Raw genomic sequence first — 22,986 nt, forward strand, 5'->3', positions numbered from 1 at the left:
AATAATTAATAAATATAACAAATACAAACACTAAAATTTATAGCCAATGTTCAAAGTTTTGTATATAATATAATTTTGTATATACATTTTTTTAGTATAAAACAGTTAATAAATAATTTATTTAGATTTTCTACCAAGTATTCTACAATATAACATTTTTTAATAATTTAGTAGAATTATTTCATTGTTTACTTCATTAAATATGTCAAATAATAGCAACGCCAAATAATTCGTTAATCTAAATTTAAACATTAATTTTTAAATTAACAGATTTCATTGAAAAATTAAGTATAATTATGTAGTTAAATTATGTAAGTAAATAGTATTTAAATAATACATATTTTTAATAGATACTTGAGTTCAAAACTTTTAAATATATGTGAGGATAAATATTTTTGTTAAAAGGAAAAATTATAATTGTTTAAATTTGTAATTAATAAAAAAAAAATATATATATATATATAAATATATATATTTATTTTTGTAACATAAAAATATTGTATTAACTATAAATCTTACTTTAATCCATACCCCTAAGTAATGTTAAGCTTTCTTAACATGTGACTTAACGATTACAAAATATAAAGCTGTAATGTAGTGAAAAACAATAAATCATTGATCGGATGGTGCTACCTTCAGCTCTTTTATTTGTTTAATTAGATAAGCTTTTTCGTCATTGAATTGCTCATCTTCAGATCTTTCTGTATGAAATCGGGTCAAGAACTCAACAAGTTTATCTTGATTACGCAGTAAGATATCAAGAATAGGTTTAGGTTTGTTTGGATTTGCAACAAATACCTTAAATAATAAAATAATAAAATATATAATAAAATCATAGTAGAATATAATAGAAAAATTAAAAAATAATAGGTAAAAGGTAGGCGTATTCAATATGAAGATAATGTGAATTATAATTCAATTAAGACTCTAAAACTTTTAGTCTAACTAGTATAAAAATATAGAAATTATATTTCTTATCAACATTTTTTCTAGTTGAAATTGAATCAAAGCTACAAAAGTATAATTGTATCAAAATTAAATTTTATAAACTAATTTTTTTTTTAAAGTAAGGTATAGTGCAGGGCTGTATTTAAGATTATGGCAGGGGTGCTACATGAATTCTGGAACTTCACCTTCCAAATTCTCCAAGAGGAAAATCACCTTTTAAATAATATTGATGAGCAAAAGAAAAGTCAACTTATTTTTTTTGAGTTTTCATCGAACTTATGATGACAATCTTAAATAAAAATGAAGAACATAAAATATCATATAAATCATTACTACAAATATCAAAATTAATATTTTTTTTTTGATTAACTATATATTGATATTATTTGTAAGTTTTACTATTTAATATTAAAATTATCCCTAACTATGAATTTTTGGAAGCTATTGCCACATTTCACTACTCCTAAATAATGCCTGTTTAGGACATTATACAAGCATAGTCACACAATATCTGAACATGAGCATGTCCACAATCAATATTGATAAAATATGAAGGTTTATACTTTTGAAACACCAATATATTTAAAATATGCAACTCAATAAGTATTATATACTAATAGTTTTCAGAAAGTTTACTATATATTATATAACATTTTTTAATTGAACATTTTATAGTAATAATTTTATACTATCTAATAAAATAATTTAGATAGAAAATGATGGATTATTTTATATAAAATTTAACTTACGTATTTTTATTTAAAAATTCTTTTAACTAAATGAGTATTCTACGGAAAACAGTTAAGTTCAGTTAGAGCTCAAATCACCAAATGTTTATATTATCAGTAGGGCTTGGATTATATGCATTTGTAAAGTTTATTTTAGTCAACTCGAATACATCAATAATAAAAAAATATTCATGTTTGTTTTTCTGAACACTAAACAGTAGTCGTATTTTTTGGGAGTAGTTCAAACAAATTTTATAAAATCATAAATCCCTTTAGAGTAATTTTAAATTGTATAGATTATTTTTTTAAATATAGCTATTATTGCATCTAATATTTGATAAATGATTAAATTACAAGTTAATTTAAGAATACCTTAAAAACATGGAAAGCTTCAAATTGAATATTTCTAGACTTTTCTTTTAACATATTCATCATTAGTTTTAAATTATCAGGATTTGATATGTATCGAGTCATTACAGTGAAGTTATGACGATCTAGGAGTAATTCTCCAAGTAACTTAAGACTTTGCCTCCGAGTAACATAATTTTCAGAGTTTAATAGTTGTTGATAATGAGTAAAAACCTTATCATAATTCATTTCAAGAAATTCGGCACACAGTGGTTTATGTCTAGTTAATAACTCCTAATAAAAAAGAAAATTCTTAATAATGATGACAAAATAATTAATTATTAAATATCAATACAAACTTTAAAAGTAGAGAATGCATCTGAAGCTATATCAAAAGTAGATACCTCTACATAACGAAAGAAGTTAAAAAATTCTTTAGCGTACAGCATTATTTTTGCTAATGCTTCATATCTAGCACATTCACGCAACATAGTACCACAATTTAATGCAATTTCCTGATGTTCATATCTGTAATATATATATTTTTAATTATTTTATTATATACAATATATTAACTAGTATTTAAGGTATTTAGGATAAGTGCACTCTATGTGCATTGTAAGAAATGAACCCACTTAAAAAACTATATTAATAATAATTGATTATAATAGCTTTTATTCAAAATTTATCAAAATTTTTATATTCTATTCATGAATGAAGATTACTACTGTAGTCATTACCAAAGTTATAGGTACATAAGGAAAGGTTGAGGCACCTTTTTTTTTTCATGGCCAAAATAATGTTATCCCTCCTAGAACTACCGTGAGGCTTCAAGGCAAGGTTAAGGCAACTTACACAACTAATATTATAATTAGCCCTTTTTAACAAAATAATAAGTGTTGTTATGTAAAAAAAAAAGGTAACACAGTAGGGTCGTGCCACGTATAATATAGATGATATTTGACAGAGATTAAAATCATTATCATAAAAAACTCTTTGATGCAAATCTGTAGATAGTTTTTAATTTTAAGAAATTGATAGATTATTCCAAAAGCAAAATTAACTCCTATATTTTGTTCAACTTTAAATGCGTTTTCACATAGAAGATAGGTCGTCAGAACATTACATTTTAATAGTATTTAACCAATCTAGAGGGTACTATGTAAAAAATATTAATAAAAAATTTCTTCTTATATGATTAAGGACCACCCTAATGGATTATACATTTTTTTTTATTTAATCTTAGTTAATATTCATGAAATTATTATATAGTTATTTTATACAATTTTTTACTTAGTTTTTTTTTTTTAATATTAATTTTATAAAAAAAGATTACATGAAAATTTAATGAAATTTCAACCACTCAGTAAAAATATTAAAACATTTAAAAAAATATATTTATGTTAAATTTTGAAAAATTTTTATGTTAAGTAATTTTTCTCAAAATATAATGAATTTATGAAAAATATTGTTATTACCTTTTTTGTAGGCAATAATAAGTTCTATAATTAATATTCTATTCATTTTAGCGCTAAGTGTAATAGTTGTCGAGTTAAACACAAAAAAAGCAAAAACAACCATCAAGTGCCATATTTCAACCCTAATGCGGCACCAGAAGGGGTTGAATAAAAACTTCCAAATTTTACCTACATTACATTTTAATAGTATTTAACCAATCTAGAGGGTATTGTCTTAAAAAAATTGAGTTTGAAAAATAAGGACCACCCTAGTATAGATGATATTTGACAAAGATTAAAATCATTATCATAAAAAACTCTTTGATGCAAATCTGTAGATAGTTTTTAATTTTAAGAAATTGATAGATTATTCCAAAAGCAAAATTAACTCCTATATTTTGTTCAACTTTAAATGCGTTTTCACATAGAAGATAGGTCGTCGGAACAATTTTTTTTTCAACTTATAGTACCTAACAGAAGCTCTAATTTAACATATGTATAAAGGACACAGTATTTCTCTTCGTTTCACTTAGTTTCCTGCACACAACAAGTATTAACTTTTTTCCTCTTCAATACTTCTATTAATTCTCCACTTCTACCAGTTAATATTCCAACATTTCAAGTACCTATTCTTACTTTGTATCTATCTTTCTCCCTTATACACGAGTCCAGCCTAGATTTAAGTGGTGGCCTCTCTACACCGTTGACACTATAAGCATTGGGTAGATCTGTACACATGACTGGTGAAACAGCTATCGCACAAGTTGTCTGACTGGTATCAAACAATTTATTCCTTAGGCCTTCTCCGTTTTTAACTACTTTCTGTTGTGCCTACGTACATCCGAGATGGGACAATCCGCCTAAGTTTTGTTCAAGATTCCTCATAATTTTTTGACAAAGATTTTTACACCGGCTGTCCACCTGACACAACCTCATTAGTCGCCTCTTACAACTGGCAGAGGGGCCGTGGAAGTATTCTTATCCCCTATTCACAGGGAAAGAAAAAGGGTCATATTTTCAATAAAATTATATTAAATAAAAGGGAAACACCTAAGGTTTCAATAATAATAAAAAAATTATTTTCATTCATTTGTCAATAAGTTATGGTAGTTTTAATAGAAATAAATATAGATTAAAAAAACTAAAAAAACACGCTTTTAAAGCACGTCGAACTAAAAAGTTAAAAATAATTTTTAAAATAAGTTTAAAATAATTATGAACAAAAAATACTAGTATTATTGTGATAAAAGCGTGGGGCGCTCAATATACGAAAAATATGACACAATGCACCCACGCTTTTATCACAATAATACTAGTATTTTTTTTCATAATTATTTTATACTTATTTTAAAAATTATTTTTAACTTTTTAGTTCGATGTGCTTTAAAAGCGTGTTTTTTTAGTTTTTTAAACTATATTTATTTTTTACTTTTTAGTTTCATGTTATGATAGTAGTTACTATCAATATCATGGTTGTTACGGGTAACGGGAAATCAGGGTTCGATTCCGGGGAGGGAGTCTGAGAAACGGCTACCACATCCAAGGAAAGCAGCAGGCGCGTAAATTACCCACTCCCGGAACATGGAGGTAGTGACGAAAAATGACGATACGGGAATCATCCCTCGTAATCGGAATGAATACTTTATATCTCTTAATTAAAATAAAGCGTGTTAATAAATAAATTTTAATAGTAATTAGAATATATATATATATATATATATATATACAAGTAAAGCGACTTAAGTACGTAAACGTATCATGCACTAGGTATAATCGTATTTTGTGGGTAGGCGGGTCGGACTAACGTTATACCTGAGGTATAAACGGTGGTAGGAATATATAAATATATATACGTAAGGCGCATTAGACGCGGGCGGTATTGGTCAGTCAAAATAAAAATTTGTTTATATATATATAATATTGATGACAAGCACGCGTGTACGGGTACGATAACTAAAAATAAATTTTTATAGGAATAGTGTGCCGTCGTGATGTGAGCGAGGCGTGGGGAGGGGTGAATGCATATAACAGTCTAGTCTAGACGACGGAATATGCGATAACGCGTGACGTTTGGAGAGTTACATACATACATACATACATACATACAGGTGAAACTAATATAAGCGTGTTAAAAAATGTCAAAATTTACTAATTTATATGATTTAAAAAATAATAACTATTATTAGTAGTCCCCAAAGAATTGTTATATTTTTAACTTACCCAGCTATGAGAGTGAATAAAATTTCAGATTTTGCACAAATATGTTCAACAGTAGGAGATCTGCTGCCTAATTGCCGTCGAAGAACATTATTAAAAACTTGAGCAACATCTTTTTTACCCTAAAAATTATACATAATATTAGTATTTAATTATAAAATATATTTTCTCTATTATCTCTTACTTCAAAATCTATTTTTGTTAAATTTTGTATCATCATGAGCAACAAATTGTTATTATACATTTCTTGTGCCAATTGTGCTACAACTATGTCAGATAGGGGCTCAGTATCTGCGGTACCATACAACAAATTTTTGATGATCAAAAGATTTTTGCTCACATCTTCTTGTGCCTATGATATTCAACATTTTTATATTTAAAGTAGCGTCCAAATAAAAAGTATCAGTAATATAATAATACATAATATAAAAATATTGAATGTTTAATATTTATATTGAGTTGAGTGTATTTAACATATGAATTTCCACAAAAAAATGTAAATAACTAAGAAATATTTGAAAACTTCTTTCAAGACATTCTAAAAGATATCTAGATCATCCTCTAGATGGTCAAATAAATGACATTAAACAATATTTTTACAGTGACTTTTTTTTAATAGACTATGTTATCCCGAAAATCATTTTTTGATACGTTGAAAAACAATACTTTGATATTTTTAAATCTTTATATCAGGGGTAAACTATCTCAAATCACATTTACTACTGACAGTTTTCTACTGATGTACAAAAGTTTTAAAAATATTATGTGTAACTTAAATTTTCATAGAAGCTAAATATTGAAAATGTTTATAACATATTTTGCAGGGTGACGTTTTTAATACTAGCCATTCTATTTGTTTTAAAATAATAGTTTATTGAAGATTTTTATCTTAGCTTTTATTAGTTATATATGTATCTTCAATTATCTGGTATAAAATACTTTTATTCCTTTGTCTTATAGGAGAATCAACTTTATTTGTTTTAATTATATTAATTTGTATTTTTACATAATTATGTAATTTTTTTTAATTTTTTGGATTTTCAGCAATAACTTTTTGACACATTGATTATTTTGAAATAATAATATATCAACGTATTTTCAACTATTAAATAATAACAATTTTGTTACTGTATTATAGAATATGAAAAAGTCAGCTTTAATTTAATACTGTTTAATAGTTTTCATATGAATTTTATATTTTTATTTATAAATAAGAATATTGTTTTCATGAAAAATTGAAGAAAATGTGACATGATATTGGGATAGCCTAATCTTAATACTTAACAAAATAAATTCAAAACACAAAATAAATGAGATTTTATAAATCGAGTGATTATTTACACATAAGAGTTCTTAAGTTAATAAATACTGTTGCCATATTTTAAGATGTATCCAGGGATATTTTGCACCTTAAATTTAATATAGAACCAAAACATTAGATCCAAAGTATTTCTATTTAACGGCATAAAATTATAAGTACCAATTCTTTTTTTATTGTAATACTGTTTGTAGCTATTTTAACAGTATTATAGTGTCCCAATTTACATATCGACTTTATTTTTCTTAATTACATCATTTTCTTCTATTTTATTATTATTTGTAATAAAATTATTATTTAAAAGAAATTGAGTGAATAGTATTAAAAGAATCATATTGTATAATATCATATTACATAATATTTTGTTTTTGACATAAAGTTTTGATACAAAATTTACAAGAGTTAAAATTATGTAAAAATAAAAACTAACTTTCTCTAGTTTTTTATCGCCTTTTTCTAATGCAACAATGGCTTCTTTAAGTTGCTTCACCACTTCAACTGGATTTTTTTGAGATTTCCCAAAAAGAGGCATATTTCTAAAATTAAATAAATCATTATGTGTTAAATACAATATTAAATAATTTAGGTACTGTGAGAGTTTAAAAATCATATTTGATTTCAAACTATTCCAATAATGTATGGATCTATATAAAATGATTAGCTGCAATATTTAAAACTACTATAGTTTCAACAAATTTTTTGAAAATCGTATCATTTACCAAAATACTGAGAAGTATAATCATCATATTGAATTTTTTTATTTTTTATAATGTTCCAAAAAAAACTTGACTCCTTCAAACATACATCAAGTAAAAGTTAACTCATGTAATTAAATACAAAAAAAGTAAACTATTCGAAATCTTAATTTCAAGGAGTTATTGGACATTATAGCCAAAAATAATACAATTTTCAGTAAAAATTCCTGATTTCATTTTTTTAATAATAATAAAATTTTGGATCATTCTAAGTCATTTCAAATTAAAGCTTGTTTAATATAATACAAAATTAAAAACGGTCTGATGACTTGTCTTTTATGCAAAATTTCAATATGACATTATAAGTACAAATTCTTTTTTTATTGTACTACAGTTTGTAGCTATTTTAATAGTAATAGTGTCCCAATTTACATATTTACTAAGAAAATATACATTTAGTTTTTGAAGATACTTACCAAATAAACATATGACGACAATAAAAAAAATAACTGTGAATTTGTTTCTTTGGTTGAATTCTTTATGAATTATTACTTTTAAATGATCAGATGTGAACTATAAAATTGCACGTTTCATCTGTTAAACGACGTCGAAAAGATAATGTTTTGATAACAATAATAAATAATAAATAAATTTGTATATGATAATTGACAGTAATTGTTTTTATTGAAAACTCACGATGATGTGAACAAAACCCCTAAAATTATCTCTGCTGATAACGATAATCTGTTAATGTCTACGATCATTATTGTAATGTTTTTCGCATATTTTGGTGATTCGTCACATTTGATTTAATTGTACAAGGTATAAAAAAATTAAGGTGAGTTATATAATAAAATAATTTACTAAAAAGTTTGGTGAAAACAAGCTGGTTTGAAGCTTTAAGCAAAATTTTGTTTAAATTGTTTCAAAATATTTTTATTAATATTTTACGTTTTGAATAAGTTTTAATTATCTTACTGGATAGAAATTAATTAAAAGGATAACATATGTGTCATAATCATAGTTAACTTAAATCTTCATAAATTATGCTACATTGTTTATCTATCCTGTTTGCTTAAATGACAAATGTGCAATATAAATGTAAAATGTACATACAAGATTGTATACACATTGCTGTAATAACACAGGAAATTACATTGGTCCATATCATTTACGTAGTTGCTTTGAAGGTCTTATAATACTTTATAATATTTTTCTAAGCCAGGTAGCGCAATGGTTAACCGAAATGTAGTTGGTTAGTAACACAGATATATGTTTGTTAAATATATCTGTGGTTAGTGATAATACTTCTTATCGCACTTCAAAAGACGTTATCTTAAAGAATTCAGCAAATCTCACATATAGATTTCAATGTTGTCTTATGAATGAATATAAGTTATTTAAAAGCATTTTGATGGTAAACCTAATTGCGATAAGATATGTTTACATTGTAAAACTTTGAAAATGTGAATTCATGTTGAAATTTGGAAAAATTATTTCATAAACTTAATCAGGTGAGATTATCGTTCAGATTTTTTCCAATAAGACTTGGTATATGTATATATTTATGTATGTATTATTTTTAGAATTAGTTGTTTTTTGTGGTGAATAAATATCATGTTGTTTCATGAACATGTTGCTGTTTTAGAATGAATGATCAAATTAAAAAAATGGAATTGGAAGAATCTCTGGTCATGAATTTTGTTCAGGATTTCTTTGTTACCTATGATAAAAAACGACATATAATGCATTCATCGTTTCCTGAAGATGGTACATTTGTGGTTCTTGGGAATCGTATATGTGGCCATTCAGCTATTCAACAAGCTATGTTAACAATGGCAACAACTACACACCAGCTACTTTCAATTGACATACAACATGTAGCATTACCTTTAGGTGAAAATGATTCTATGTATCAAGTACTATGTGCTGGTGAAGTAGAATTCGGAGAAGATACACAAATACATGGGTTCACTGCTTCTCTTTTAGTTTACTTAAAAAAACCTAATGTTTTAAATGTTGTATCATTTAATGAGCGTTGTCAATGGCCTAAACTTTCATAATTTTGAACATTTCTTTGTTATTTTAACACCTTTTGTATTTTATGTTTTGATTCTTTAACTTAACAAATAAAATTTACATTCATCATTAATGCTTGTCTTTTTTTGTATAATTTTAGTAAGAGAATATTTTTAGATATAAAAACAATACAATCTTTCTTTATTTAAGTGGGTTTCTCTAATTAGGAATTGGTGTAAAAGGTAATGTTGATAAAGAAATTAAATGCAAGGTTTTTTATTTGTATAAAATGTAATTAAATAAAATATAGTAGAATATTTGTAAATAAATTAATATATAATATTTTTATTTAGATACTAGGGGTCCTCTCACAAGAAATCTCAGGCTATTTTGCATCAATTTTTAGTTGGATATATATTTAAAAAAAAACGTTAAAGAGTTCTAGCATCAAATAGTTGTATGGAACACTTATTATAATCTGTAAGAAATAGGAAGGACTGTAGTCTTAGTAGCATTGCAATAACATCAGATGCAAAATTAAAGCCTTAATGAACACTATGTCTTTAAAACAGTGGTCGGCAACCAGCAGCCCGTANATGTTGATAAAGAAATTAAATGCAAGGTTTTTTATTTGTATAAAATGTAATTAAATAAAATATAGTAGAATATTTGTAAATAAATTAATATATAATATTTTTATTTAGATACTAGGGGTCCTCTCACAAGAAATCTCAGGCTATTTTGCATCAATTTTTAGTTGGATATATATTTAAAAAAAAACGTTAAAGAGTTCTAGCATCAAATAGTTGTATGGAACACTTATTATAATCTGTAAGAAATAGGAAGGACTGTAGTCTTAGTAGCATTGCAATAACATCAGATGCAAAATTAAAGCCTTAATGAACACTATGTCTTTAAAACATTCCCACACTGCTAGTATATTGTAGACAAAAAAACAAAATTCAAAGGTTAAACAAATACATAACATTACTAGCTAATATCAAGATTTGATCCATTTAATAACTCTAATGAATATATGCCTTTGTGAGAAGGATTTTTAGGATAATTTTATTACATTTTTAAAATACATACACAGCAAACATTGAACACCACCCTACCTCAATCTTAATTTTTTTAATAGTTGTTATAACAGATATTGTGGTGTAAAAATTCTTTTAGAAAATTGTGAATTGCCAGTTACTATGTAAAGAAATAAAAAAACTTATAAAATATTTTCAATCTTCACCCAACAATATTGTCACCTACCTAGTTTGTATTATTGCATCCTTAGCTTGGGTAACTCACTATATTGTAACAAGATAGATTTTTAAAAGAGCTCATATGTATACCTAAATATAAAAAATTTTATTAGTTTTAAGTGTTTTCGTAATTAAAGAAAATTGATGTGGCAGTATAATTGAAGGAAATAATATTAACAGAGTTCATATATTACAGAAGTAGCAGTGAATTCAACTTTTGAAGTTAGTGACATCCAAACTTAACTTTAATTAGCAAATTAAACTAAAATGGTTAAAATAATTATAAAAATATCTTGGAATCTAAGATAAATAATGTTTGACACATTTATGCATCCACAGGTCAATTTAAGTGGGTGGATATTTAGAGCTTTTTCAGGAGAGCAGCAACTACATTTTTTTAGTAAAAATATTTCTAGTCCAAGGTGTGATGATCACCCCCCTAATATAACCCTTCTTTTTATATATCAGTTAACTTTAAATACATTTAAAGTAAAGTGACCGCTTTGATAATTATAGTATTTAAATTATATTTAGAACCAATTACAATATATTGAATAATTTTCCAGTTTGTAAAAAAAATTAAAAAGGAAAAAAAAAACAAATTGAAATTTTTTTTGTATTTTTTATTCAACATTTAAAATGTTCATACATATACATATATATATATATATATAAAAAAAAAAGGTCAGTCAAGATTCTTATTCAAATAGACCTGAAACATAAATTTTTATTATTATTAATATTTCATAAATCTATGCATTTATTAAACTAGTAAGTAAATATATAAAGAGAAACAATTCAGGTTATAAACTATCGTCTGGATAACCAGAAGGTTAATTTGACACTAGTCAATTTTCAATTTAAGTTCTGTGTCAACTGCAAGTGCAGCATTTGTTATATCCTTTTGTACTAAGAATACAATTTTTCATTATTAATAAATAAAATAAACAAGTAGACTTCCACAAAAGAACAAACAATGCCAGACAGCTTAAAACTATTATTATTAGATTATTAAAAATTAGTTTGGCAACTGCAACACCTTATCCCTTATATATAAGAGATTGATTTAACTTACCGAAGCCCATGTCGTCATCTTCTTCATCCTCACTTTCTTCCTTCTTTTTCTCTTCCTTCTTATCTTGTTTTGCTTCTGGTGCAGCAGCAGCAGCAGCAGGTGCTATAACAAAATAATAAATTATGTTTTATTTGAGAATTACAACTTATAAAAATTTCAATAGCTAGAGAAAAAAAGTAGGAAAAGTTATTTAATTACCTGCTCCTCCAGCAGGGGCAGCTCCTACAGCGGATCCAACATTGGTGATTAAGTCTTTAATAGATCCAGCACTTTCTAATGCTTTAGCAAAAAGACCAGGCCAATATGGCTCAACATCAATATCAGCTGCTTTCAAAATGGTTTGGATTTTCTCAGCCTTAAAAATTCATAAGAAATAAATTTCTATTGAGTAGATAAAATATTTTATTTTTTATAAATTGGATAATTGAAATTTATAAATGAACATAAAAATTATTTAATTATTACTACTCTAGAATAATTGAATAAATTAGAGTAATATAAAAACTAAAACTACTTTTAAAATTCCAAATTAATATAAAAATCTGAGTTATTACACAATTGATAGAATATATACAGAACATGTTCAAATAAAAATTGAGCAAACTCTGAATGAACACAGTTTTAAACTATTAACTCTTGACTGACACTAAAAGTAAATTATTCACTTACTGGAAGACAATTATAAAATAAAAATACAAGTGAAATAATGCATACAATTGTAATATTAACAAAATTTTAACCAAATCAAATGGAAATAATGATGCTCAATGGTTTCTTTAAACATTTAACTAAAAAGTTAAACTAATTCATTTTTTTAGGGTAAAGTGGGATAAATGTAATTGAATGAGATGATTATAAATTATTTTTAAAATATTTAGTAAATTTTATTTTATTAAAATTTTTTGTCTTTATATATGTTACTATAACATTAAATGCAAGTTCAAAATAATAACTTAAGCATTGGCAATTACTCTATTTCAACAAATTAATTTATTGAAATATTATAGATAGAGCTTAAGGACCCAAAAAATACTCAATTAAATTTTATAAAATATACAGAATGATCAGTTTTTTATAAGCTGCTTGATTACTTACAAAATAAATACAATAATGAAAGAAACATTTTTTTTCCAGCTACATATATTTCTTAATTTATCAGCCATTAATTATTCTTTAAAATCATCTATTATCACTTTTATCAGCACGAACTTAAATTTTTTAAATGAGAACACACATACATATTAAACCATTTTATAAAATGGAAAATGATCCAATTAAAAAAATTGACTGATCAATAATAACACTTAGACCAGCCTAGAAATATTTAACAATATCTAAATGACTGGTTCAATAGTTATAAAATTATTTTCTACTTTATAAAAATGATAAATATGTATGTTGCCTTAAAATAAATAAATTTAACTTCCTACAATTTAAAAGGGATGATTATAAAAAATAATTAATGGCTGATTAATCAAGAAATATAAACTAAAAAAAAATAATTTTGCGAGTAATAGAGCGGTTTAAGAATATTTAGTTTAACAAAAGTTTAATAAATTTAGAATTTGAAATACTTATTAAGTCTATTGAATGATATATTAGATAATGTTATTTCATTTTTGCGTATACATGAACTGATGTTTTTCTGGATTACTCCAAAAATTTAACACGAGGCAATAGAAAAATTAATACCTAATCATCTATTGAGAATAAAGAAAGTACAATTGTAATAGAAATATTGTTAATTTAACTTTATTATTTATGAACATTGGAGAACTATATGATTTAAATATCATTATTTTTGAAATATCAATTTATCTATTTTTCAAATATAGTCAAAATAAAATATGAGAAATATTTACCGTAACGTTGATGTCATCGTCAGCCAAGATTAAGGAAGCATATACGCAAGCTGATTCAGGTTTGCTGAGGGCCATGTTTTTATGATTGAAATGGATAAAAATTCAGAAATTCAATTATATTGCAAGTCGCCGTTAATGGGCCTTAGCTACGTTGAACGTTAGAACAAGCAATACGATGGGCGAACGAAGAGAGAACAACGTTGTGAAAAAAAACCCACTTGGCGTCGGGACATACTGTATGAGTGTTACCAACATAATTATTTAAGTAGTATCACTGCGTAATTTAAACCACGAACTAAGATCTTGATTTGTAATTAAAACTCAAATAATTTAAATAAAAAATAATGGGCTAACTATTTCAGATACAAATATTCTAAATTATTTTAAAAATAATTTAACGTAACTATGCACTACTTTAGATATTTAAAGTTATCGATAGCTGTACCACAAAAAATAAATTTGAGTCAGTAAAGTGTAAATTACACTTCATGCTATTAACTATCGTAATGAAAATGATAAGAAGAAATATTTATTTGATAATAACTAAATACCGGTTGCTTTCAATTTAGATTGAGCTTTTAAATACATAAACAAAAATATATGATTTGTCACAAAGAATATTTTGTCTTGTTATATATGATAATTTAATTCATTTGTATATGAGTGTACTGATTTTTTGGTAAAATGGGTGAAATAAATGAAGAAGATTGGAATTTACCAGAGTGCAAATATGAGTGTAAGATTGCCTTAATATGTTAATCAATATAATATCAATTATAATGAACAACTAAATATTAAATTTTAATCATGTGTTCCCAATTATCTTTAATTAGAAATTCTTAAGTCATTTGAATTCTTGCCAATGTTTCTTTGAAATTAAATCTCTAAATTTTTAAGTTATGTTGTGGGTAATGTAGTAACTATGATGAAGTTTGTTGAATTTAAATGAATGAGATAATTGAAATTCATTTTTTCTCATAGAATATTTAGTAATTTTGTTTCAGTTCTAGTCTTTAAACATGTTGCTATCACATTAAATGCAAGTTTGAAAAAAGGTCTGTTTTTTTCTAAAAAAAATGCATTTACAATTACCTTACTTCATCCAATATATATTTTCTATGGTTATTAAATTTATTATTATTTTAACCTTTTATTTTTCAGACTTGGACCACACAGCAGATGTTCAGTAAGTAATCTATATTATTTATTATTCTCATTGATGATTAAAATATAGATTATAATTAATTATGACTTCTAATCAGTAGTGCCATAGTCAAAAATTAGAGGTAAGGTAAAAATCTTAAAACTGGTAATCGCCCTTCGAAAATTGTATGACTTTTTTATTGCTGTTATAAAAATTATCCTTCAATTATTGTAAAAAAATTAGATGGGGCATAAATATTTTTTCTCGCTAGGTTTTTTATTATTAGATTACTTGGTAATTTAAGGACAAATTTGTAGTCCAGCTGTATAAAAAATGCGTTAATAAATTTTTTTTTTGGTTGCGTTTAATAAACTTTACAAAGTTTAGTTTACCTTTTTTTTTTTAAAGTTCTACAACTGTTATGAAAATTTTATTAAATAAAAATAATTATTCAGATTATGCCGTATGGTAATTATATTTTTCAAACTTAAATAGATTATCAAGTCTTCAAATTTATTAAAATTTCAGTATACAATCATTAATATTTTAATAATTTATAATAACTGATTTACATGGCAAACATTAACCAACCACTCACCCCTTTTGGAAGTCTGGCTGTTGCTTAATGGACTTTTAGGATCAGTGTCACTGCTCTTAATATAACTTTAATTTGTTAAATATATGCGTGTATAATTCAATTGTATCCTTTTAATAGGTTACATGCATGGGGTCATAATCTGATTGAAGCTTTTGAACAATGTGCAAATGCTATGTTTCATTATATGACCGAAGAAGAATATATTGAAATGAAAGAGTCTTATGAAATTGAGGCTTCTGGTCATGATATGATGACACTTTTATACAATTTCCTTGATGAGTTATTATTTATGTTTAGTGCTGAGCCTTTTTATATTGCTAGAGTAAACATTCTGATAATCTATTTCTTTGTTTTTACTATTATAATTGGTTCTTTAAAATTAAACTTGATATTTGTAGAAAGTTAAAATACTTGAGTTTGATAGAGAAAACTTCAAAATTAAAGCAAAAGGATTTGGTGAAGAATTTACACTTGGAAAACATCCTCAAGGTACAGAAGTCAAAGCAATTACATTCTCCAATATGCAAATACACGAGAGTGAAGAAAAATGTGAAGTATTTGTAATTTTAGACATTTAAGTAAAATAATAATTGTTGATTTTTATTATTGAATAATATAATTTTTATATGGATATATTGAATTTAAAATTATCTATTTAATCACCTTTTAAATATTCCAGACCTTTTATAATTTGTATATATAATTGTTTAGAATGAATGTACTGTTTACTTAAGCAGTTAACTGAATAGGAAAAAAGTGTTTTGTTAAATTGCTTATAATAATAAATATAAGTCATACTCATATTTTGTTGAATTATCTATTAGTTTTACAATAGATTTATCATAGAACTTTTGTAATCTAATATTTTCATAAAATTTCAAAAAATAATAATTATTGATTGAATTATCAATTATCAACCATAACAATCAAAAGTAAAATTAGGTTATTATATAATATTGTACTTTTAATTATTTTAAACTGTTTAAAATTAAAAAAAATTTTAGAATTACTAATTAAATAAATTATGTAAAAAAAATTAAAATATTTATAGAGATTAAAGGCAAAAAAATACTACGTTTTCACGAAAAATAAAATAAAATAATTTTTATTAGTTAGACGTTGAATAATCAATGTTATAACAAATTCGTAGAGACCTTTTTTCTTTACATTGTTGTTTACTGCATTATTAATTCCGTAGAATTTTTTCTATTTATAATAATTAAAAAGATATATACAAAAAACTAAATTCCTACATCATTTTATTAATTTTCAACCCCTTTGAGGCACGTGAAGAAGGGGTTGATCTAGGACACTCAAAATATTTTCTATATGGTGTATAGAACAAAATTCTGATCACTTGGCATCAAATTTTTAAAAAAAAAAAAAAAAGTTTAAATAAAGGACCACCCTAATATATATACAGAGTGATTTCTTTATCATAACCCACTCAATTACTTACAGAGTAATAATAATTCAAACATTTTTTTTTTTTTGGTTATCTTTAGCTACACATTATTCTTGAATTATCAACTATGTAATACTTTTTAAGTTCATCCCTGGTAAGGGAGTCAACTTTGTTTTTTTAAATGGGAACACATATTTTTAATTTAATAGTAAATGGCATTTGCATTTTTAGTATAACTTTATTTGTTTATTAGATATAAACACTTAAAGTTTCAAATTTTTGAGTTAATATACATGTATAATACACAAGGGTTTACAAATACAGGTAGCTAATTGGTTTTTAATGACATCGATATTAGCAAGTAAACAATACAGAAAGTATATCTATTGATAGTTATAATAGATAATAAACAATCTGTGACTGTGACAGCAATGTCATAAAAATCTAATTAGCTATCTGTATTTATAATCCCTTGTATATTATACATGTATATTAACTCAAAAATTTGAAACTTTAAATGTTTATATCTAATAAACTAATGAAGTTATACTAAAAATTCAAATGCCATTTACTATTGAATTAAAAATCTAAACATTTTATTAAATTAAAAATATGTGTTCTCATTTAAAAAAACAAAGTTGACACCCTTACAAGGCATAAGAGATGAACATAAAAAGTTTTAAATAGTTAATAATTCAAGAATAATGTGTAACTAAAGAAAACCCCCCCAAAAAAAAGTTTAAATTATATATATTCTGCAAATAATTGAGTGGGTTATGATTAAAAAATCACTCTGTATACCAAAATGAATTTTGAATGACCTTGAAAAAAAAATTAATTGCTTGGATTTTATTAAAACTTATTGTACTATTTAAAATGTACAAACAAATAAATGCACATTTCAACCAAATTGGTAAAGAATCTTTTATATATATAACAAAACTTGTTGCTAACATGTTTATACAGAATAACCAATTGGTATAGCAATATTTAAAAACTAGACTCTGGCTACTTGATTAGTAATATTTTTTTTATGACACAAATAAATAAACAAATTATAATATTAAATAATTTATTTTTATTTAAAAAAAATAGTAATGAATTTTAGGAAAATAGCCATTCGCGGTCTTCGATATCATAAATGTGAGTAGTTGCATACAATGAATTTTCACTGATCGACTAAAATTTTTGTTTTTAAGTAACTAGCTAGTTATAATATGACATTTTTTGATAATTATATGCCATACATCAGGTTAAAAAGGTTTTAAAATATAGTCAACTAGGCAATAAAATATTTTCACGGGAGGGCATTCGTGACTTTGAATTTACAATTTTAAAAAATGATATTGGTATTTAAAATAGGATTTTGTAAAATACCCATAATTTTGATTCTTCTATAAAATCAACTAACTGCGTAGTTAGGTATACAAAGAATTGACCGTATAATATATTTAAATGATATATTCAATGAACATTAAAATCTTTATAACTTAGTAGTTACAAATGAGTATTTATTTTATATTAATAATAAGGGCGATTTTAGAGATAATTTTTAAGGAGTTGTAGAATAAATATTGCCAGCTATAGGTGATAAATTTGCTAAATAGAAAATATTTTATTGAGACGATCATAAATCTTAATCAATACAATTAATAAATTTTTATAATTTTGATAATAATTTTTGATAAACATTCATGAGTAAAAATTAAATGATCAGAATAATATTTTCTTTGGCAAGTTTATAAACAAGACGCATTTTTTCAGTAATAATATTAATTAAAGTAAGTAAGACAGATATAATTTTAACCCTAGTTGAGGAAATATTTTTTTTAGAAACTTCTTAATATCATATTTTATTGATACCGACCATTAATGACTTTGATAACCGATCGGGGGTATTGATGATCACTCACCGTTATTAAAATTGTGTTTATTTAGTTAACAAATAATTAAAAGAATTAAATTTAACAAATTTAAATCAGTGTGAAATCCGATACTTACAATTATATGTTATATTATATAGTATGTAATATACAGAATGATTTTTTTATCATAACCCACTCAATACTTTTAAAATTTTTGAGTTAATAAACATATATAATACACAAATGATTACAAATACAGGTAGCTAATTGGTCTTTTATGACGTCAGTGTCACAGTCACTGAGTGTTGATAGTCAATTATGACTATCAATAGACATGCTTTCTGTATTGACAGTTAGTGTATTTATAAACTCACAACAACGTGCTTTACTGCCATTGATAATAAATGCTGCGTATTTATAAACATTGACGTCATAAAAAACAAATCAGCTACCTGCATTTGAAATTCCGCGTGTATTATATATGTATATTAACTCAAAAATTTGAAAATTTAAAATTTTATATCTATTAAACGAATAAAGTTAAGAGTGCCATTTACTATTAAATTATGAACTGAAATATTTTATTAAATTCAAAATATATGTTCCCATTTAAAGTTGACACTCTTACAAGGTATAAGAAATTCACTTGAAAAATTGCCAACTAAAGGTAACCAAAAAAAAAAAAATGTTTAAATTATATTTATTCTGTAAGTAATTGAGTGGGTTATGATAAAAAACCCAGCACAGTAGGGTGGCGGCACAGTGGGGTCGTGGCATAGTTGGGTCCAGTATAGATGATATTTGACAGTGATTAAAATCACTATCATAAAAAACGCTTCGATGCAAATCTGTAGACAGTGAGAGCTGAGAAAATAAATGATAGCTACAAAAAAAAAAACACATAGTAAAATAATATTAATATGAATTTCTTCTTACGAGAGGAGACTACAGTAATGGTATACACGATATTTATTGAATCTAAATGAAATAAAAATCAAATGAGATAAACATTTTTTTCTAACTCAAAAAGAATTAAGAAAAAATTCAGTGTCACAGAGTTACCGTCTCAGAAATTAGATTGATATAATATTTATGAAAATCAGTGTAATCCCCTTATAATAAAATAAATTTCAAAACCAAGAATTTTAACACAAAAATAGCATATTTTTGAATACGGTAGCTATTTTCCCCATGAAGACAAAATAAAGTCCGAAATTTTTTTTTTTAATATTAAATTTTATTACATAAGCTTTAATTTAAGATATATATAAAAGTGTCAGTATTTCCGGAACACTTTCAAAAATTAAGTTGAAAAAGTTCTACTTTCTATATGCATTTTTATGTTTTCAACCCCCCCTGTATTAAGGGAAATGGTCCGATTTAAAAAAAATGTATGTCGAATGAAATAGGTATATAAATATTATTTCATATAAAAAAATTATATTGATCCATACATTTTTTAAAAAGTTATAATATTTTAAAGTTAAAAATGTAAAATATAAAATCGAAAATTTTAACACAAAAATATCATACGTTAGCTATTTTCACCATGAAGACAAAATAAAGTCCGAAATTTTTTTTTTCCATAATAAAGTATATTACATTAGCTTTAATTTAAGATATATATAAAAGAGTCAGACCTTCCGGAACATTTTCAAAAATCAAGTTGAAAAAATTAATTTTTTGTGAAAAAGTTGTCATTTTAAATCCCCCCCTGTGGGCAAGTAAAGGGTCACATATAAAAAAAAAATACACCAAATGAAAGGTAATGATATTATGCATCTATATAAAAAAAATTATATTGATTCGGTTATTTTTAAAAAAGTTATAGCAGTTTTAAGTAAAAAAAATTTCGAAAATTAGCGATTTTTAAATTTGTAATTTTTTTAGAGGTTTCCCCCATTTACGGAGAACGAGGGAATTTTTTTTAACTTTTGAGGGTAATGTTTTCGACTAGATACGATTTGTGATCTTTTGACGTATAATTGAAAGAAATCGGTTCGTTGAGAGCTGAGAAAAAGTGGTGACACAAAAAAAAAAAAAAAAACACATCTTAGTAAAACNAAAGAGGGGAAAAAAAAAAAAAAAAAAAAAAAACACATCTTAGTAAAACCAATATCTTCTCAGCTTCGCATCGAAGCTAAAACACACCATAGTAAAATTAATACCTTCTCAGCTTCGCATCGAAGCTAAAATCACTGTGTATAGTTATATACCTATAATGACTTTTATACCTATATAGCCCATTAATATCTATACGAGTGGGTATTAATAGGCTAATTAAACTCGTATGCCAATTTTAGAGACCCTGATCGAACATAATTGTAATCGAATAATTTCTACAAGATTAAATTGAGAAGTATTTAGTCTCACTTCTTAAATTGTGTTTACATAAAATTGAAATGAAAATTATTTATTATTAATATAAGAACTTGAAATAGATTACAGATTTTTTACGAAAATCGGTTTAAACTTCTTTTTTTTAATGAAAAAGTGGTTCACGGCTTTTTTTCTAATTAAAGTAATCAATTTTTTTAAACTATAAATCGGTATCCAACAATACCGGTTAACGAATACAAACAAAATTTAGTTTTTACTAAAATAGGTTAATCATTTCTTTTGTAACGGTTTAAACAGCTAGTTAATATACATATTTTTTTTTAGTTTTGTACAAAGATCAAATAAAAAAACATTTTGGCATTTTAAAATTGTTTCAATATACTTATTCTAATAACTTACGTTATTCATATTTGTATCATCAAAATAATTTACAACCAGTGGATTTTGAAAAATTCATCATGTCATCTTATTTGATATCATCTCGACATCTATCTTCAACATTTATCAGATGGTCAGAAAAATCTACTTCTAAAATAGAAGAAACTATTAATGCTGTCAAAGAAAAGGCCTTAAAAGAAAATAAAAGTGAAACACAACGATATAAACCTAAAAAAACAATAAAGGAAAAAATAATCCATGAATTATTACATTATTATCACGGTTTTAAACTTTTGGGCCTTAACATCAAAGTATCATCAAGATTAGCCGCAAAAAAGGTAGAAGGTCAAGAACTTACACGGAGAGAACACAATTTGGTGAGTTTTCTTTGATAAAAAAATTAATATAAAGAATGACTTAATAGGTAATTATACAAATATATTATAACAATGAGGGTTTCCTCATTAGTATAATTAAATTTTCGAAAATTTTTGTTGGGGATTCAAATCCTTTCACTCGTTTCTTGATACAAGCTTGAGCGCACTTAAAAATTTTCCAACCAATAAGTTAACAATCGGCAAACCTCTTTTTATTATTGTATTTCTTTTTTTTTTCCTCGACTTCATCCCAACTACTTGGGATCACCACCCTTATCCTAAACTTCCACTTGACACATTAGCTGTCCTCATATCGCATTTCAGCCTTATTAAATTGATTTTATATCATAACACACCAAATGCTTCTCTCCACTTCACCCTCATATCACTTAATCTTGTGTCTTACATCATTGTAAATACTATCGTTCTTTTACACAACTGATCCTTAATACTTAAAACTTTACACCTCTCCTATCATGTTCTTCCTCATAGTCACTAATCTCATCATTTCACCTACCTCGTGTTATCTTTAGAAAAACACGTACTCTATACTTATTCTTTATATCTTTCCTTCGAGAGCTGATCTCCGCCACCAGACATCTAGCCTTTTTAACACGCTTATATTAGTTTCACCTATATGTATGTATGTATGTATGTAACTCTCCAAACGCCACGCGTTATCGCATATTCCGTCGTCTAGACTAGATTGTCATAACGCATTCACCCCACCCCACGCCTCGCTCATCTCTCGACGACAACACTATTCCTGTATAAATTTATTTTTGGTTATCGTACCCGTACACACGTGCGTGTCATCAATATTATATATATATATATAAACAAATTTTTATTTTGACTGACCATTATCATCCGCGTGCATACGGCTTATTACGTATACAGAGTGTTCAGTAAGTCAGGAAACGGGTTTCTATTGTTCTCATTGTTACAAACAA

The 22,986-nt window shown here is 25.2% G+C and overlaps 4 protein-coding genes and 1 pseudogene across 9 annotated transcripts; 3 read left to right on the forward strand and 2 right to left on the reverse strand.

Moving 5' to 3' along the window:
* Positions 1-46: 46 nt before the first annotated feature.
* LOC126899205 (protein Mo25) lies at positions 47-8,549 on the reverse strand. Of its 2 annotated transcripts, XR_007702520.1 has the most exons (9): positions 8,408-8,549; positions 8,188-8,305; positions 7,447-7,552; positions 5,883-6,050; positions 5,702-5,820; positions 2,384-2,552; positions 2,049-2,318; positions 520-798; positions 47-238 (listed from the first exon to the last, which is right to left on the reverse strand). XR_007702520.1 is itself a non-coding variant. In XM_050673801.1 (7 exons), exons 2-7 carry the CDS (start codon positions 7,546-7,548, stop codon positions 613-615), a joined length of 1,014 nt encoding a protein of 337 aa, XP_050529758.1. In that variant the 5' UTR covers positions 7,549-7,552; positions 8,188-8,365; the 3' UTR covers positions 455-612. The 2 variants fall into 2 exon arrangements, 1 of the variants encoding a protein (XP_050529758.1); XM_050673801.1 differs by lacking the exons at positions 47-238; positions 8,408-8,549 and having other exon boundaries at positions 455-798; positions 8,188-8,365.
* On the forward strand, positions 8,408-9,863 carry LOC126899210 (uncharacterized). 5 transcript variants are annotated; one of them, XM_050673807.1, is made up of 3 exons: positions 8,427-8,549; positions 8,937-9,280; positions 9,360-9,863. In XM_050673807.1, exons 2-3 carry the CDS (start codon positions 9,267-9,269, stop codon positions 9,772-9,774), a joined length of 429 nt encoding a protein of 142 aa, XP_050529764.1. In that variant the 5' UTR covers positions 8,427-8,549; positions 8,937-9,266; the 3' UTR covers positions 9,775-9,863. The 5 variants fall into 5 exon arrangements, with proteins under 5 accessions (XP_050529767.1, XP_050529764.1, XP_050529769.1 ...); XM_050673812.1 differs by having other exon boundaries at positions 8,937-9,225; positions 9,298-9,863; XM_050673809.1 differs by having other exon boundaries at positions 8,937-9,225.
* Positions 9,864-11,591: 1,728 nt separating this feature from the next.
* Positions 11,592-14,132, reverse strand: LOC126899211 (60S acidic ribosomal protein P1). Its single transcript, XM_050673813.1, has 4 exons — positions 13,927-14,132; positions 12,263-12,419; positions 12,065-12,166; positions 11,592-11,701 (listed from the first exon to the last, which is right to left on the reverse strand). The coding sequence occupies exons 1-4, from the start codon at positions 13,999-14,001 to the stop codon at positions 11,688-11,690; spliced, it is 348 nt and encodes a 115-aa protein (XP_050529770.1). The 5' UTR covers positions 14,002-14,132; the 3' UTR covers positions 11,592-11,687.
* Positions 14,133-14,453: 321 nt separating this feature from the next.
* Positions 14,454-16,303, forward strand: LOC126899208 (protein archease-like). The gene is made up of 4 exons (XM_050673806.1): positions 14,454-14,662; positions 15,088-15,112; positions 15,786-15,990; positions 16,067-16,303. The coding sequence occupies exons 1-4, from the start codon at positions 14,611-14,613 to the stop codon at positions 16,244-16,246; spliced, it is 462 nt and encodes a 153-aa protein (XP_050529763.1). The 5' UTR covers positions 14,454-14,610; the 3' UTR covers positions 16,247-16,303.
* A 5,170-nt stretch (positions 16,304-21,473) lies between these two features.
* Positions 21,474-22,986, forward strand: part of LOC126897640 (mitochondrial proton/calcium exchanger protein-like) — a 7,906-nt pseudogene continuing 6,393 nt past the window's right edge.

Source organism: Daktulosphaira vitifoliae, unplaced genomic scaffold, assembly GCF_025091365.1.
Source record: "Daktulosphaira vitifoliae isolate Bord-2020 unplaced genomic scaffold, ASM2509136v1 Scaffold_2, whole genome shotgun sequence".
NCBI classification, from domain to species: domain Eukaryota; kingdom Metazoa; phylum Arthropoda; class Insecta; order Hemiptera; family Phylloxeridae; genus Daktulosphaira; species Daktulosphaira vitifoliae.

Coding starts and splice junctions, on each gene's coding strand:
- LOC126899205 (XM_050673801.1), bottom strand. CDS start 7,548: ATGCCTCTTTTTGGGAAATCTCAAAAAAATCCAGTTGAAGTGGTGAAG. Junction 6,051..7,446: donor GCGATAAAAAACTAGAGAAA/GTTAGTTTTTAT, acceptor TGAATATCATAG/GCACAAGAAGATGTGAGCAA. Junction 2,319..2,383: donor ATGCATTCTCTACTTTTAAA/GTTTGTATTGAT, acceptor CTTTTTTATTAG/GAGTTATTAACTAGACATAA.
- LOC126899211 (XM_050673813.1), bottom strand. CDS start 14,001: ATGGCCCTCAGCAAACCTGAATCAGCTTGCGTATATGCTTCCTTAATC. Junction 12,420..13,926: donor ACGATGACATCAACGTTACG/GTAAATATTTCT, acceptor TGAATTTTTAAG/GCTGAGAAAATCCAAACCAT. Junction 12,167..12,262: donor TGCCCCTGCTGGAGGAGCAG/GTAATTAAATAA, acceptor ATTTTGTTATAG/CACCTGCTGCTGCTGCTGCT.
- LOC126899208 (XM_050673806.1), top strand. CDS start 14,611: ATGGGTGAAATAAATGAAGAAGATTGGAATTTACCAGAGTGCAAATAT. Junction 14,663..15,087: donor ACCAGAGTGCAAATATGAGT/GTAAGATTGCCT, acceptor TTTATTTTTCAG/ACTTGGACCACACAGCAGAT. Junction 15,991..16,066: donor AGCCTTTTTATATTGCTAGA/GTAAACATTCTG, acceptor TGATATTTGTAG/AAAGTTAAAATACTTGAGTT.